Raw genomic sequence first — 14,227 nt, forward strand, 5'->3', positions numbered from 1 at the left:
AAAAAAAGAAAAAAGTCTCTTTCTCCCTCTCCATCTTACCCTCCTCTCTCTCTAACAGAAAAAAAAAAGGTGAAGGACATGGTCCCACATATTCAGTCTGAATCTCTGATTGGACCTTTAAGTTTGTTCCTGCAGTGGCCATCTCTAAAACACCTCAGTTCTGCCTGACATTTATAAAGGATTCTATAGTCAGAAGTTGTATCTTAGAAGATAATTTAAAACGATTGCTGCTAAATTTTGAGTTTCCTGCATATGTTTATGACCACACTGAATGCTTCAGATATCATAAGATGACAACTGTATTTCTAGGCATAGTAATATAATTCAAGGAGTTGCTGTAAATGTGAAATCTTTAAGTTTTATCTGGTGCCTTAATCCTTTGGTGTTCCAAGTGGTTTTTTTTAAAGATTTTATTTATTTATTTATTTATTTATTTGGGGGAGCGGGAGTAGGAAAGGGAGCCGGGGGGACTTGGAGCAGAGGAGAGGCAAAGGGACAGGGGCGGGGAAGGAGGCAGAGGGAGAGGGAGAAGCAGACCCCTCCTGTGCAGGACCCCAAGATCATGACCTGAGCGAAAGGTAGATGGCTTAACCAACTAAGTCACCCAGGCACCCCTCCAAGTATTTTATATATATGATCTCATTCATATTATCATAGTTTTACTTTTTTCCAATTTATCAAAGCAACACATAAATTAAGTCTTCTAAAAACGCTTGAAGTATATTATATTTAAAGTATCTTAATTCTCTGGATTAGTTTTGTGTTTTTTCAACTCTTAAAACTTTTCCTATTCATCTTTTTAAAACACTAGTCAAATCTATCATCTAGTAAAAAACTTAGACTAAGATACTTACCTTACTTATTTCTAAAACTACAACAACCTTGAAATACTGCTCAGGTAGTATATTGTCTTTATATTCTATTATATATGAAGAAAAGTACAGTGATATCTTTTTTATATTATATGGCATTAGAGGGTTGCTATAAATTGCCTGTGGACTTTGTTTTGATTATACAGAATGTTTCTTACTTTCCTGTCTTCCTAACGATTTTTTTTTTAATAGTACTTCGATGAACTAAGTGGAATACCTCCAGAAGATTTGCCTTATTATGGTGGTTCAGTAGAAATTGCTGACTACTGCCCTTTCAGTCAGGAATTCAGTTGGCATTTAAGTGGTGAATATCAGCGCAGCTCAGATTGTAGAATATTGGAAAATCAACCAGGTTAGTAGTCTAGTGAAAAGAAATGTTGTATATATATATTAAAATTACATATTAGCAATATAAAGTAAGGATTAAGGGCACAGACCCAGGAGCCAGACTATTTAAATTTGTATTATGGTTCCACTGGTATCCATTTGTTAGAAGTAACTTAACTTCTCTGTACCTCAGTTTCTTCCTCTGTACCAAGTGAATAATTATACCTATCTTATAGAGTACTTGCGAGAATTACATGAATTCATATAATAAATGCTTAGAACTATGACACATAACAAGTATTTAGTTGTTTAGATATATTTGCAGATGTGTGCACCCTACTTTTTTGTTGTACTTTACATCTGCATGACACTTTCCATTTGCAAAGCACTTTCATTTTTATAATTTCATTTTATTTTTCTAAAAACCTGATGAGAGACACACTGAACATATTGAATGTCACAAGTAAACGAAGAGACACTAAGTAATACAATTAATTGGTGCCAGCCTAAGGTCCTCCAGTGCAGAGCTCTTTTTATTAAATCATATTAGGTATCCTATGTTTTCTTTTCTGAGGAGTGTGCATTTTATGTAATTTAGAAGTAACATGTCATTCTCTGGATATCAGAATAATACTCTTGTGGTAAGATATATTGCCAATTGGGTATTCACTTCTGTAAACAAAATGTTATCACATCTGATATGTACATAAAGAGCGATAGGTAGTTTTTTACCCTGTGTTCGTCACAATTTCTAATCTGGTCCTTTTTTCTTTTTTTAATTTAAATTCAATTAATTAACATATAGTCTATTATTTGTTTCAGGGGTATAGGTCTGTGATTTGTCAGCCTTATATAATACTCAGTGATCATTACAACACATACCCTCCCCAATGTCCATCACCCAGTTACTCCAAAACCTGGTCCTTTTTAATCCCCAATTATTCCATACTTTATTACAGATTCTGTTATTTACATTTTTAATTTTCAAAATGGTTTTCCTTTTATCTTTAAACCTGGTAGATTTAACTGGATTTGTACAGTCATTTTTTTCATCACTCATCTATTCAATAAATGTCTAAAAACTTTTAACTATTCAGCAGTTCCATGTTAAAGCCAAGAAACGCAGAGATTTGTCAATTATGGGTTTGCCAATGATATGGTATCACACTTTATTGTTTTAAATCTGGAATTGGCAGATGTTCATTGTAAAGAGAAAGATAATACATTTTTTTTTTTAAGAAAAACAGTAAATATTTTAAACTTGGTGGGTCATGCGGTCTCTGTTGAAATTACTGAACTCTGCTGTTACAGTGTGAAAGTAGTTATAGACAGTATGTAAATTAATGACAGTGTTCCAATAAAACTTTATTTATAAAAACCTTCAGGTAGCCTTCAGGATTGGCCTGAGGGCTGTAGTTAGCTAACCACCCCCTTTTCTTTTTTTGACATGGATCACTTTGTTTTTCAAGGACTTTGAGATATTCATAAATTTTTTTCAAAAAGTTTTATTCTGTTTTATATTTTCTTTCTTAGGTTATGTAATTAAGATTTTTCAAAACTGACATAAAATACCTATCTTTAAGACCTCTGCTTTCAAAAGACGAAAATTGTATTAAGCCTAAAGAGAACAAATTATTGCTAAGCAGGGTAAAGAGCCTCATTCCTTTGTCTATTAGATATTTGGAGGTCCTTTAACCCTGTATCTCTGCATGTTGTGCTCAGTCTGAGACTGCATCAGCATGTTAGGTATGGACCTCCAGGAGATGGCATACAATGAAAATATAAGCACTTTGTAAAAACTTTCTGCAGCACCACAAAAAAGCCTTCGTTAGATAAATTACTTGGCTTCATCTCGGAGGTGATTCCTATTTAGATAACCAGTAAAGATGATTTTTAGTGCCATTTCCTCTGTAAATCTCATTTAGATACTTTAGGCCGGTTTTATCTCCTATTTTTGATATAATAATTTCCTCCCACTAAGTCCTTTATTGAGAATCTAGTTCGATTTTGGAGCCCATTTCTCTTGATTTTTTTAATTGAAAATTTCCATTTAACATATTCCATTTTGAAAGCAACTTTTAACCATAAGAATGGAATGCTTCAACTTCTTCTTTGAGCCAAAAGTCAATTTTTAAGAGAAATTCTTTGGTTCGCTTCAGATCTTTTTAAAAACTATGGTGCTGAAAAGTATGGACCTCATTCAGTTTGTCTAATTCAGAAATCAGCATTTGTCATGGAAAAGTGTGAGAGGAAGCTGAGTTACCCAGACTGGGGGAGTGGATGTTATCAGGTAAACTATATGATTGTTAATAATTATTCTCAAATATTATATAATTTTATCTTGTTATCAGTGGTTTTTACATTTTAAAATCGTTTATATTTTTATATAATGTACTGATTAATACTTTCAACTTATTTATGTAAATATTAGCTTGGATGCTTATGTTTCATGAAAATATTGTCATTTCCTTGAGAGAAATCACCTTTTTCCATTTGTTTACAAAAACATATAATTATTATATATCAGCAAGTTTTATGGTAATTTTACTTTGGACATATATCCCAAGGAAATAATGGAATATATGTAATTTTGTTTTTGAACAAATATTACTTTGTAATGGAAAAAATTTGCAATTTTATTTCATAAGATCTGAGGAAAGTATGGATTTAAGAATTAATAAATCAGCTACAGATTAATAATAGGTTTTCTCCTTTGTAATTAGAAATCCAAAGGTAGCAAACCACTTTTTCTTAATTGTCTCATTTGCACTCTGATTTGAAAAGACTGCATCACCTTATTAGAAACTTATTAAGAGGGACACCTGGGTGGCTCAGTTGGTCTGTCTTCAGGTCAGGTCATGATCCTAGGGTCCTGGGATTGAGACCCTGCTTCGGGTTCCTTGCTCAGTGGGGAAACCTGCTTCTCCCTCTCCCTCTGCCTGCTCCTCCTCTCTCTCTCCATCAAATAAAAAAAAAAAAAACTTATGAAGATAAAGGCATTCTGTAACTTAGGGGCATCCAACTTAAAGAGTATTACGTATTCTGCTTATGAATCTCAGGGAGGAAAGTGTGATCCTGAGAATTGAAAAATAAGAATTGTTTGTACCATTTCAGCTGCAAGATCTAAATGGACTTCTATAGTTGATAATTTCACTGTTACTTTTGAAGTTACTGATAATAGCTTTATTGAGATATAATTCACATTTTATCCAATTCATATAAAATTATCTTTGAAATCTTACAAAAGACAATTCAAAATACATAACTTTTAAGCTATAATCTGACAGCTGTAATCTAGCAACCATTTTCTGATAAATTACATTGCAGATTTATGTATTTATTAAATTCATAGTTTTGACCTAGTTGTAATCATAATACAAAATTTTGTTTTACTGCCTTCACTTAGTGTGGAGCAAAACACCTTTCCCAAATTTTTCCAATAATAACAATTACTCTTGTTCTGTTTTGTTTTTTAACTAAACTCTACCCATGATTTGGGGCTTAAACTCACACCCCTGAAGTCAAGAGTTGCATGCTCTACCACCTGAGCCAGCCAGGTGTCCTAATAATTACTATTCTTTATGGCTGTGAGACATTACATCTTTTTTTTCTTAAGATTTTATTTTATTTGCCAGAGTGAGAGATCACAAATAGGCAGAGAGGCAGGCAGAGAGAGAGGAAGGGAAGCAGGCTCCCTGCTGAGCATAGCGCCCAATGCAGGGCTCAATCCTAGGACCCTGAGATCATGACCCGAGCCGAAGGCAAAGGATTAACCCACTGAGCTACCCAGGCGCCCCTTACATCTTTTTAAAGTATCATAATTAAGTAAGTCATTTCCTGTTACATATTGAGCTAATTTTCACTTTTCATGATAAAATGTGCTTTTATAAGCACATTTATATAAGATGTAAAATGTATATGTGTAAAAAACATATTCATATAAGCACATTAATTAAAAAAATTTTTTTTTAAATAAATTACCTTAAGTGAAAATATTAAAGGGGATAAGGCTAGAATAGTGGCAGGATAGAGGAGGATGACCTCTTGAGGCTATTTTATTTTCTTATTTTTTTTAATTAAGTAAGCTCTACATCCCATGTGGGACTTGAACTCATGATCCTGAGATCAAGAGTCACATGCTCTACTGACTGAGCCAGCCGGGCATCCCATCTTCAGGCTATTTTAAAAGTCTGTCACCATTATAGCACCGCAAAGGGATTATGCAGATTTGCCATGCTGTATATAAAAATTGAATAAATGTACTTGACTTCGCTGTACTTAGAGTTGTCAGTTAATTTTGCTAACTTAATACTAACCACCATTTTGTGGGAAAATATGTATAATCCCCAAACACTTAACATGGATGAGCTATTTTGTTTTTTATTGTTTGTTTTATTTATTTTGACAGAAAAGTTGCAAGAATGGTACAAAAAAATTTTTGAGTCATTTAAGTGCAAACTGCTGACATGCTTCACCCTCTTCCCCAGGTGTTTCTTGTGTATTTCTTATACACAAGGACATCCTCCTACTTACACACAAATTTGTGTATTTCTTATACATAAGGACATCCCCGTACCTATACTAACTTATTGTTACCTACTTTAGTCAACTACCTTTACTAGATTTGGTTCTGGCCAGCTTTTAGGTATTTCTAAAAATTACATTAACTTGCTAAGTAAAAAATTTGCCACCATTAGACATATTCATAATCACACACTTGGTTTGAAGATAGGCCCAGGAGAGAGAGTCCAGAAATATTTAAAGTGAAGTAGCAGAATTGAAATTAATGTGAAGTCTTTTTAGAAAACAACTTTGAGGGATGCCTGGGTGGCTCAGTCACTTAAGCGTCTGCCTTCGGCTCAGGTCATGATCTCAGGATGCCAGCCCTGCATCCGGCTTTCTGTTCAGTGGGGAGCCTGCTTCCCCCTCTTTCTCTGCCTGCCTGTCTGCCTACTTGTGATCTCGCCCTCTGTCAAATAAATAAATAAAATCTTTAAAAATATATAAAATAAAATTGACTTTATTAGTTATCCCTTGCAGTTAAGATGTGAGTCCTACCTTTAAAGATGTTACCAGTCCTGGGGTGTCTGAGTGGCTCAGTGGGTTAAGCCTCTGCCTTCGGCTGAGGTCATGTTCCCAGGGTCATGGGATCTAGCCCCACATCAGGCTCTCTACTCAGCAGGGAGCCTGCTTCCCCCCCTCCTCTGCCTGCCTCTCTGCCTACTTGTGATCTCTCTCTCTGTGTCAAATAAATAAAATCTTTAAAATAAATAAATAAATAAAGACGTTACCCGTCCATATAAAATCACTAGGACCTTTTTTATAACTGAGCAGAGGCTCTTTGATAGTGAAAAAGAATAAAAAAACTTGTATTATTTACATTTCTGTACTGTAATACTTTTTTTACAATGATATTATTTTTACAATTTAAATAACTAAAAAAATTTGATTCACAAAATTTATGACATGGAGAAAATGACATGAGTAATGGCTCTTTGACAAAGGTTTGAGCTGAAGTATAATGAGGATACTATAATCTGCAGAAGTGTTATTCTTTTTTTAAAGATTTTATTATCATCATTATCATTAATATTTTTAAAGTTTTATTTATTTAATCTCTACACCCAACGTGGGGCTTGAACTCAGGACCCTGAGATCAAGAGTTGCGTGCTTTTCTGACTGAGCCAGCCAGGTACCCCTAAGATTTGATTTTTTCAGGTAATCTCTACACCCCTTGTGGGGCTCAAACTCACAACCCTGAGATCAAGAGTTGCATGCTCCACAGACTATAAACCACCCAGGCACCCCTACAGAAATGTTACTCTTGACAACTTGGCTTCAGGGTCTAGAAATCCAAAATGTATGTTAAGTTGTGTATTGTCTTGTATCATTAAAGAGTAGTGTCTGTAGCTTTCCTCAGATTTTTTCTAAAAATGCTAAACAAAAAGTCTAAGAGCTACTACCACAGAGTGAAAATTCTTTTAGAACCTGAATAATTTAACTTTCTTTATACAAGATTAAAGATATGCCTATATTCCAAATTGTGTTTTATAGTCAGTATTTTTAGTAAATTCTAATGTATTTTCCTATAGAGGAAGAAGATTCTCATTCTATATGAGAATCTTATTGATCTGATTTTTTTTCCCTTCCTATTTGAAGGTTTCTTGTTCTCCTCAAGGTCTGACAGTTTGGGTTCAGAACACTTCATATTTGTGTAGTCGAGCTGGGCAGGTCCTCCCTGTCAGTATTCAGATGAATGGCTGGATTCATGATGGTAACCTGCTCTGCCCATCATGTTGGGACTTCTGTGAGCTCTGTCCTCCAGAAAGAGATCCTCCAGCTACTAACTTGACCCGAGCTCTACCACTAGGTGAGTAGTCTCTGTGGTTGGAGTAAAGACAAGACTTTTCTTATATAATGTTGGAAATTCCCTTCAAGGAAGCTCTTGAAAGGTAGAAACTCTTAAAACAGGTGGAGCATCTTCTCTTCTAATTGCAGTTTTATGGGAAAGCCTCCTTACCACCACTGTTAGAAATTGAAGGTGAGTAAACGACACTTCTGTTCAGTAAGAGGAAGGATAAGGAACCTTTCTAAAGACCTCTGATTTGGAAGAAAAAAAAAAATCACTCAAGATTACAAAAACTGAATGTTTCAACCATTCATTTTGAAATTAAGTGTAAACAAAATTCTGCTCATTAAACACAAAAAGCAATTAAATGTATTTCAGTTATACAGGCATACCTCATGTTATTCTGCTTTACTTTATTGCACTTCACAGATATTGCATTTTTTCAAATGAAAGGTTTGTGCCAACCTTGGCAGCAATTCTGCCGGCACCACTTTTCCAACAGCATTGGCTCAGTTCATGTCTCTGTGTCACACTTTGGTAATTTTCATGATATTTTAAACCTTTTAATTATTATTATATTTGTGATGGTGATCTGTGATCAGTGATCTTTGATTTTACAATTGTAATTTTGTTCTTTGGGGACACCAGGAACCACACTCATTAGAAACTGAACTTAATTGGTAATTATGTGTATTCTGACTGCTCCACCAACCAACGATTCCCATTTCCCTCCTCTTCCTCAGGCCTCCCTATTCCCTCCTATTCCCTCCCTACTGCCTCCCTATTCCCTATTCCCTGAGACACAACAATATTGAAATTAGGGCAATTAATAACCCTACCATGTCCTCTAAGTGTTATGTAAAAAGGAGATGTCACATGTCTATCAGCTTAAATCAAAAGCTAGAAATGATTCAACTTAGTGAAGAAAGCATGTCAACAGCTGGTTTTGTCAGTTAGCCAAGCTGTGAATACAAACGAAAAGTTCTTGGAGGAGATGAAAAGTGATATTACAGTGAATACATGAATGACTGAAGAAAAAAAAAAAAAGAAACATCCTTGTTGCTGACATGGAGAAAGTCTGGGTGGTCTGGGTAGAAGTTCAAAGCAGATACAACATTCTCTTAAGTCAAAGCCTAATCCAGAGCAAGGCCCCAACTCTCTTCACTTCTGTGAAGGCCAAGAGAAGTGAGGAAGCTGCAGAAGAAAAGTCAGAAGCTAGCAGAGGTGAGTTCATGAGGTTTAAGGAAAGAAGACATCTCTGTAACATCAAAGTGTAAGGGAAAGTAGCAGGTGCTGTTGTATTAGCTACAGCAAGTTATACAGAGTTGGCTAAGATAAATAATGGAAGTGGCCACACTAAACAACAGATTTTCAATGCGGATGAAGCTTCCATTGGAGGAAGATGCCATCAAGGACATTCATAGCTAGAGAGGAGAAGTCAGTGCCTGGCTTCAAAGCTTCCAAGGACAGGCTGGCTCTCTTGTTAGGGGGTAATGCAACTGATGACTTAAAGTTGAAGCTGGTGCTAATTTACCATTTTGAAAATCCTAGGGCCCTTAGGAATTACACCAAATCTACTCTGCCTTTGCTTTGTAAGTAGAACAACAAAGCCTGGATGATAGCCTATCTGTTTGCAGCATGGTTTACTATTTTAAGCCCAGTGTTGAGACTTACTTCTCAGAAAAAAAATGATTCCTTTTAAAATTACTGCTCATTGTGAATCCACCTGGTCATCCAAGAGCTCCAGCGGAAATGAGCAAGGAGATTCGTGTTGTTTTTATACCTGCTAATACAGTATCCATTCTGTAGCCCACAGATCAAGGAGGAATTTTGACTTTTGAGTCTTATTATTTAAGAAATATATTTTATAAAGCTATAACTGCCATACATAGTGACTCCTCTGATGGATTCGAGCAAAGGAAATTGAAAACCTTCTTGCAAGGATTCACCATTCTTAAGGTCATTAAGAACATCCCTATTCCAGGCACCTGGGTGGCTCAGTTGGTTAGGCATCTGCCTTTGGCTCAGGTCATGATCCCAGAATTCTGGGATTGAGCCCCACATGGGGCTCACCACTCAGCAGGGAGTCTGCTTCTCCCTCTCCCTTTTCCCCTCCCCCCAGCTTATTCTCTCACTCTCTCTCTCTATCTCAAATAAATAAAATCTTTAAAACAAAAGATCTTAGGAACACCTGAGTGGTTCAATAGGTTAAGCATCTGCTTTCAGCTCTTTCTCTCTCTCTCTCTCTCTCTCTCTCTGACAAATAAATAAAATCTTTAAAAAAAAAAAGATCTTAGGCCCTTTTGGTATGGTAAATAGTACAGGTAGTGTTAAATACTCTTAGTTAACTTTTAATGCAAAGCTGATATGATGACTTAATTTTATTGTTACTGTTAAATTGCTTTGGCTAGAATAAGAAGGCTGATAGTCCACAAGTTAGGTAGTTCTGATGGAGTTCTATCCTCAGGCCTAATCCCAGTTAACTGTAACAGTCTGTCATCATCTCATTGTCCAAGACATAAGCAAGGATTGAGCCGTTGGCAGAGTTGAAATAGTTATTCCTGCTGATTCAGGAGTAAGAATCTTAGGAGTGCAGTAGAAGAGTGTCTAGGAATGAGAGAAAATCCGAACCAGGTCAAAGGGCTATGAGATGATCATTTCCTGTCTTTGGAGCATGACAAAAACAAATAAATCTATTCAAAGGAGGTGGGAGGTGGAGATTGCAAATCACCTGCCCCCTCCACCTGCACAGTCTGCACCTTATACTCTGCTTATCCTACTCCTTCTTTACCAGTCACCCTTCTGATATGGTGCTGATTTCCCTGTTAATTTGCCCATTTCTATGAGGAAGCATGGTCAAAAGAGTGTTGTAAGCACGAAATCACTACTGCAATTTTGAAAATGTGTAAATATTACAAGGTACATTTTAGGTACATTTTAGGCATTGCTTTTTAAATACACACATCACTGTTTAAATTCTAAAATATCCTGACTTACCATATTTGTTAATGGGTTCACTGAGCATATTGAGTCTTTACTGAATATTTATTGAACTGTGTGCCAGAAACAATGACAAGTGTTTCTTTCAGGTAAATAGTTTGTTTCTGTTTAATACTTTTTAAATGACCCACTAAAGTCATAGAACTATTTTGATGCTTTAAATATGCTTGTGTGAGAAATACTAATAATTAGAATTAACCTATAATGAACCTTATTTTTTTATTATTTTTTTAAGATTTTATTTATTTATTTGACAGACAGAGCTCACAAGTAGGCAGAGAGGCAGGCAGAGAGAGAGGAGGAAGCAGATTCCCCGCGGAGCAGAGAGCCCAGTGCGGGGCTCGATCCCAGGACCCTGGGATCATGAACCGAGCCGAAGGCAGAGGCTTAACCTACTGAGCCACCCAGGCACCCCTATAATGAACCTTATTAATAAACAAATGATCATCCATAATCTGTCTTAGTAAAGTATTTTTTTAGGTTTTTAAGCATGCCTTTAAAACTTTAAAAATGCTAATATTCTGGAGGAAGTGTAAAAGATATTCTCCCTAAATTCTTCTGATTTTTGTTATTGGTGTTCTTAGGTATTAATTCGCATAGCTTTTTCTAATATTTGTAATTTCTTTTAGAATGTAAAACTCTAGGGCCACCTGGGTGACTCAGTTAAGCGTCTGCTTTCAGCTCAGGTCATTATCTCAGGGTCCTGGGGTCAAGCTCCACATTGGATTTCCTGCTCAGTTGGGAGTGCTCCCTCTGCCCTTCCTCCTTCATGTGCTCTCCCCCTCTTCTTTGTTGCTCTCTCTCTCTCTCTCAAATGGGTGGGTAAAATTAAAAAATAAAATGTAAAACTCTGACTTTATTTTCTTTTTACTAGTTGACACTACTAAATGCTAGAGTGTGATTAGATAGTTGTTCTATATTGCCTAAAATAGTTTCCATTAGTTACTATGAAAGATTTCTTTCTGAATTCTTTCAAGTCTCTTCAGATTGTAGAGGTTATTTTTGTTTCCATTTATTGAATGCTAGACACTTTGCCAAATGCTTTATGTCTTTATTATTGCATTTAACCATCACAAAAACTAATGAGGTAGGAATTACTATTTTACAAATGAGAAAACTAAGGTATAAAGAGATTAAGTAATGTATTATCCATGAACTAATATATAATGAAGTTCAGATAAAAACCCAGAACTTACTGTCTCTAATTTATTTTGAAACCCTCATTTTTAATTTTTTCATTTTAATTAGTACTAGCACAAAAAGTGCAGTGTTTTTGAAGAACAAATGTTCCAGAACTGCCATTAATGTTTTAATAGCTTGTTAAATTTTATTACTAACAGTGGATAATCATTGCCTACTTCTCCTGTTCCTTTGGGCCAAAATGAAAATCAGGAGATAAAGGGATATGCCTATGTTATTAGTCACTTCAGGGTCTATTCCTTAAAGCAGCCCACACCACTCTACCACATCAACTCTGGCTTGATGTTCCATAGTTTGCACTGTCCACTACAAGGTGATGCTGATACTGTTGACACAGACTACATTTTAAAAAGAACCATTCTTGGGAGGCCTGGGTGGCTCAGTTGGTTAAGTGTCTGCCTTCAGCTCAGGTCATGATCCCAGGGTCCTGGGATCGAGTACTGCATCGGGCTCCCTGCTCATTGGGGAGCCTGCTTCCCCCTCTCTCTCTGCCTGCCTCTCTGCCTCCTTGTGCTCTTTCTCCCTCTGTCAAATAAGTAAATAAAATCTTAAAAAAAATAAAAATAAAAAGAACCATTCTTAGCTAAGTGGGATTTTTTTTTCCTTATTCACAATTTTATTTTATTTTTATTAACATATACTGTATTAGTTGTTTCAGGAGTATAGATCTGTGGTTCATTAGTCTTACACAATTCACAGTGCTCACCGTAACACATACCCTCCCCAGTGTCCATCTTACGGTTTGTTTCCCTCTCTGGTTTCATCCCATTTCATTTATCCTTCTCTTCCCCCCATGATTCTCTGCCTTGTTTCTCAAATTCCACACACCAGCGAGATCATATGATAATTATCTTTGTCTGATTGACTTATTTCACTTAGCATAGTACCCTCTAGTTCCATCCATTTATTGCAAATGGCAAGAATACATTTCTTTGATGGCTGCATGATATTCCATTATATATATACACCACATCTTTATCCATTCATCTGCTGATGGACATCTAGGCTCTTTCCATAGTTTGCCTATTGTGGACATTGCTGCTATAAACATTAGGGTGCACGTTCCCCTTTGGATCACTACATTTGCATCTTTGGGGTAAATACCCAGTACTACAGTTGCTAGGTCATAGGGTAGCTCTGTTTTCAGCTTTTTGAGGACTCTCCATACTGTTTCCCAGAGTCACTGCACCAGCTTGCATTCCCACCAACAGTGTAGGAGGGTTCCCCTTTCTCCGCATCCTCGCCAGCATCTGTCATTTCCTGACTTGTTGATTTTAGCCATTCTGTCTGGTGTGAGGTGGTATCTCATTGTGGTTTTGATTTGTATTTCCCTGATGCCAGGTGATGTTGAGTACTTTGTCATGTGCCTGTTGGCCATTTGGATGTCTTCTTTGCAGAAATGTCTGTTCATGTCTTCTTCCCATTTCTTGATTGGATTATTTGTTCTTTGGGTGTTGTTTGATAAGTTCTTTGTAGATTTTAGATACTAGTTCTTTATCTGATATGTCATTTGCAAATATCTTCTCCCATTCTTTCAATTCTCTCTTGGTTTTGTTGACTGTTTCCTTTGCTGTGCAAAAACTTTTTATACTGATAAAGTCCCAGTAGCTCATTTTTACCCTTGCTTCCCTTGCCCTTGGCGATGTGTCTGGGAATAAGCTGCTATGGCTGAGGTGGAAGAAGTTGCTGCCATAGTCTCCTCAAGGATTTTGATGGATCCCTGTCTCACACTTGGTCTTTCATCCATTTTGAGTCGATTTCTATGTGTGGTGCAAGCAAGAGGTTCAGTTTCATTCTTCTGCATGTGGCTGTCCAATTTTCCCAACACCATTTGGTGAAGAGATTGTCTTTTTTCCATTAGATATTCTTTTCTGCTTTGTCGAAGATTAGTTGACCATAGAGTTGAGGGTCCATTTCTGGGCACACCATTCTGTTACATTGATCTCTGTGTCTGTTTTTGTGCCAGTACCATACTGTTTTTATGATTATAGCTTTGTAATAGAGCTTGAAGTCCGGAATTGTGATGCCACCAGCTTTGGTTTCCTGTTTCAACATTCCTCTGGCTTTTCGGGGTCCTTTCTTGTTCCAATACATACTGTAGGATTATTTGTTCCATTTCTGTGAAAAAAGTTGATGGTATTTTGATAAAGATTTCATTGAATGTGTAGATTGGTCTAGGTAGCATAGATATTTTAATAATATTTGTTCTTCCAATCCATGAGCATGAAATGTTTTTCCATTTCTTTTATGTCTTCTTCATCTTCTTTCATGAGTCTTCTGTAGTTTTCTGAGTACATATCCTTTGCCTCTCTGGCTAGATTTATTCTTAGGTATCTTACGGTTTTGGGTGCAGTTGTAAATGGGATTGACTCCTTAATTTATCTTTCTTCTCTCTCATTGTTGGTGTATAGAAATGCAACTGATTTCTGTCCATTGATTTTATCCTCCCACTTTACTGAATTCCTGTATGAGTTCTAGC

The 14,227-nt window shown here is 36.2% G+C and overlaps 1 protein-coding gene across 2 annotated transcripts in view; it reads left to right on the plus strand.

The window, feature by feature from the left end:
• The window catches only part of LMLN (leishmanolysin like peptidase), an 80,959-nt gene that overhangs the window by 59,063 nt on the left and 7,669 nt on the right, over positions 1-14,227 (plus strand). The window contains exons 14-17 of one of the 2 annotated variants that reach the window (XM_032869436.1): positions 1,065-1,224; positions 3,359-3,489; positions 7,359-7,569; positions 7,671-8,075. In XM_032869436.1, coding sequence (XP_032725327.1) covers positions 1,065-1,224; positions 3,359-3,489; positions 7,359-7,569; positions 7,671-7,738 — 570 coding nt within the window. In that variant the 3' untranslated portion in view covers positions 7,739-8,075. Of the gene's footprint in view, positions 1-1,064; positions 1,225-3,358; positions 3,490-7,358; positions 7,570-7,670; positions 8,076-14,227 lie in introns of those variants that run through there. The other variant, XM_032869435.1, reaches the window with a different exon arrangement.

This window comes from Lontra canadensis, unplaced genomic scaffold (genome assembly GCF_010015895.1).
Source record: "Lontra canadensis isolate GAN:19392208 unplaced genomic scaffold, GSC_riverotter_1.0 scaffold38, whole genome shotgun sequence".
Lineage (NCBI taxonomy): Eukaryota > Metazoa > Chordata > Mammalia > Carnivora > Mustelidae > Lontra > Lontra canadensis.